This window comes from Elephantulus edwardii, unplaced genomic scaffold, assembly GCF_000299155.1.
Source record: "Elephantulus edwardii isolate Elephantulus edwardi_28Jun2011 unplaced genomic scaffold, EleEdw1.0 scaffold00034, whole genome shotgun sequence".
In the NCBI taxonomy this organism is placed as follows: Eukaryota; Metazoa; Chordata; class Mammalia; order Macroscelidea; family Macroscelididae; genus Elephantulus; species Elephantulus edwardii.
The window spans coordinates 22,073,047-22,076,129 of record NW_006399784.1 but is presented as its reverse complement, the minus strand read 5'-3'; the positions used below and the strand labels follow the sequence as shown (position 1 = coordinate 22,076,129).

General features: G+C 35.2%; 1 protein-coding gene across 1 annotated transcript in view; it reads right to left on the bottom strand.

Annotated features, from left to right (window-relative positions):
- LRBA (LPS-responsive vesicle trafficking, beach and anchor containing) overlaps positions 1-3,083 on the bottom strand; it is an 874,405-nt gene that overhangs the window by 709,763 nt on the left and 161,559 nt on the right. The window contains exon 16 of the mRNA XM_006884505.1: positions 1,942-2,039. Coding sequence (XP_006884567.1) covers positions 1,942-2,039 — 98 coding nt within the window. The remainder of the gene's footprint in view (positions 1-1,941; positions 2,040-3,083) is intronic.

Here is a 3,083-nt window from a genome sequence, read left to right as displayed (position 1 = left end):
TTCTGGTTTCTTTAGGGTATGTTCCCAGTATTGGAATTGCTGGGTCAAATGCTTATCAACTGTTTGAGAAAGCGCCATACTGCCTTCCATAATGGATGCACCATTTTACACTCTCACCAACAGGGAATAAGTGTTCTACTAGTTTCTCCACAACATTCCCAGCACTAGTTGTTGGCTCTTCTGTTAAATTTTGCTATTTTTACTGGGGTGAGATATCTCATAGTTGTTTTGATTTAACAGAGTCATTTTTAATAAGGACTGACTCAACAACAACTAAGAAGAACAATTTAGCATTGAGTTGATAAACTGGGCATACTTTGAAAGGAGACTAGAGCCCTTTCCTTGGATTTCAACTGAAAACTACTGTTCAAAGATCTAAAGATACACTGGCTAAAGATTCTATCCCTTTCTATTACTCTACCTTAACATTCACCACACAAAACATTGAATTATTTATCTCTCTTCATCAATTAAATAGTAGCACAGCATGTGCCTAATTAGCTCCATGAACAACTGTCTCCTTGGCTCCAAGATCTTAAGGAGAGGGTATTTGATATTACTGTCATGCTGCTGTTGTTGTTGTTGTGTGCCATCAAATCACCTGCAACTCTTAGCAACTCTATGTACAACAGCTCTGAATTCTGCCCTTTCTTGAACCAGTTTCACTGTCTTTGAGACATCAAACCACACTGCTCCAGTTACCATGTCAAACCATCTCATCCAGGATCTTCAATCCCTGCACTATCACTCCACTCTTCCAAGCATAATGTCCTTCTCTAGGAACTTGTACCTCATGGTCACATGCCCAGAGTATGTGAGGCAGAGCTTCAAATCTTTTCCTCCAAGAAGAAGCCTGGTTTTACCCTCTCCAAGACAGACCAGTTTGTTCTTTTGGCAGTCCAAGGTACGGTCAATTCTCTTCTCCACAACTACAACTCAAAGGCATCAATTTTTCTGTCTTCCTTAATCACTGTCCAGTTCTCTGATACATAGCAAGTAATTACAAAGACCATGGCCTGGATCAGGTGTACCTTGGTCTCTGATTGACACTCTTGCTCTTTAGCACTCTAGAGAGGTTCCTAACAACAGATTTTCCCAGTGCAATTCGTCCTTTCATTTCTTGACTGATAGTGCCAAGAATGTTGATTGTGGAATCAAGCAAGCTGAAATTGTTAACGACCTCAATTTCTTCTCCATCTATCATGTTGCTGCCAATTGGCAAGTGGTGAGAATCTTTGTCTTCTTAATGTTGAGCTTCCATATTGAAGACTATAGTCCTTCACCTTCTGTAGCAAATACTTCAGGTCTTCCTCTTTTTCAGCAAGCAAGGTTGTATCATCTAGATAATGTAGGTTGTTGATGAAACTTCCTCCAATCCTGATATCTCCTTTCTCCTGTTGAGCCTCCCGAATGATCTGTTCAGCATAAAGACTGAAAAGGTATAAAGACAGAATGCATCCCTGACACATTCCTTTCCTGATTTTGAACCAGAACTTAAGAAAAGAGGGAATAAATAATGTATACTGCATTGAAACAGATGAGGGAGAGAACTGTTTAAAAAGGATATGTGATTATGTATTATTGTCATGACCAAAATGAAGTCTGAACAGTGGAGTGGACTTGTGGGGGGAGGGGAGGAGAATTGTATAACAATTGAGTCAACTGGGAGTGGGGGTGGACAGGGAGAAAAGTGCAACAATGAATGAATGGAAATCCAAAGACTCTGTAAACTTTCATTAAAATTAATACTAAAATATGGGAGGGAAAGAATAAGAAAAATTAACAGTTTATAATTCAATATTCTCTTTTCAAATCCTACAGATGCAGTAAGTCTTAAATATTAAAATATTCAGTGATACTTGTCATAAAGAAATATTCTATATTTTCAAATGCATGGTATTAAAACTCTCATAGTAAACTCTTTATATATTAAAATCTTACCGCAATCCATTACTTTGGTCAAAAGCAGGAATCATAGAATTAGGATGCTCAGACATCAATGCAACCAGCAGCTGTAGGACATCCATTAGATTGTCATCCTAAAATAATTTTAGAAGTTCATTTAAATTTTTTAAGTGAAAATCAATTATATTTGAACACAGAACAGTTCTGAAACAGAAATTTCAACTTTAAAAAACTATGGAGACTTATATAGAAAATATATTTTATTATTAAAATGGTATCTTTCTTACATATACATAATTACCTATATAAACAAACCTATTAAATCTATCTCACTGATAACTGTTAGGGACTGAATTGTGTTTCTCAAAATTATGTGTCAACTTGGCTTGGCAGAGATTGTCCATAGTATAAACTTATTCTTCCCCTTATCACCTAGAGTAATTATTCTATGTATTGTAACTCTTAACCTCTACAAAGCTAATGAGGCAAGATTAGGGGCAGTTATGTTAATAAGACACAATTTACAGAATTAGGTGGTACCTTCAGCTAACCATCAAACCCTAAATCATTTTGTTACCTAGAATATTTTGTTAATTGAGTCTCTCAAATAACTAACTTCAAACCAGTATTTTTTGGTGACAACTACATAGTCACATAAGTTATCCATTCTCAGAATTAAAACTAGTTTAAAAATGTTTATTAATTCAACATACCATACTCTGTATGATAAAATTTGGTAACATTTACGAAATATCAACAAATGGGCATTCTGAACCTCAAAAATTCTTAAAGAAAACTTTTGAAAGCCATATGAATGTCAGGAAGGACAATTATGGAGAAATACTGACCAAAGACAAAGAGAGAAGCAGCTAGTTAAGAGTTCTTGCAGTTGCCCTACTTCTTATTTATTGTTTTCACACTTTGTATTAAAAGCTAGCTGAGTATATAATTTTTAAGAAACTAAATAGATGATTCAGAGCAAGGACAAGGAACCTTTGGAAAAGCAGCATATTGGAGGACCTGAAAGATCCCTGAATTAATAAGATTTCATGAAAGAGTGGATCCATTTGATATTCAGTTTCTCAATTTTAGTATTCTCAGGACCATAAGACTAATTAAAAGAACACATGAAATTATTTTCTAGAAAATGCAACTGAAAAGTCTTATATTTTAATAAA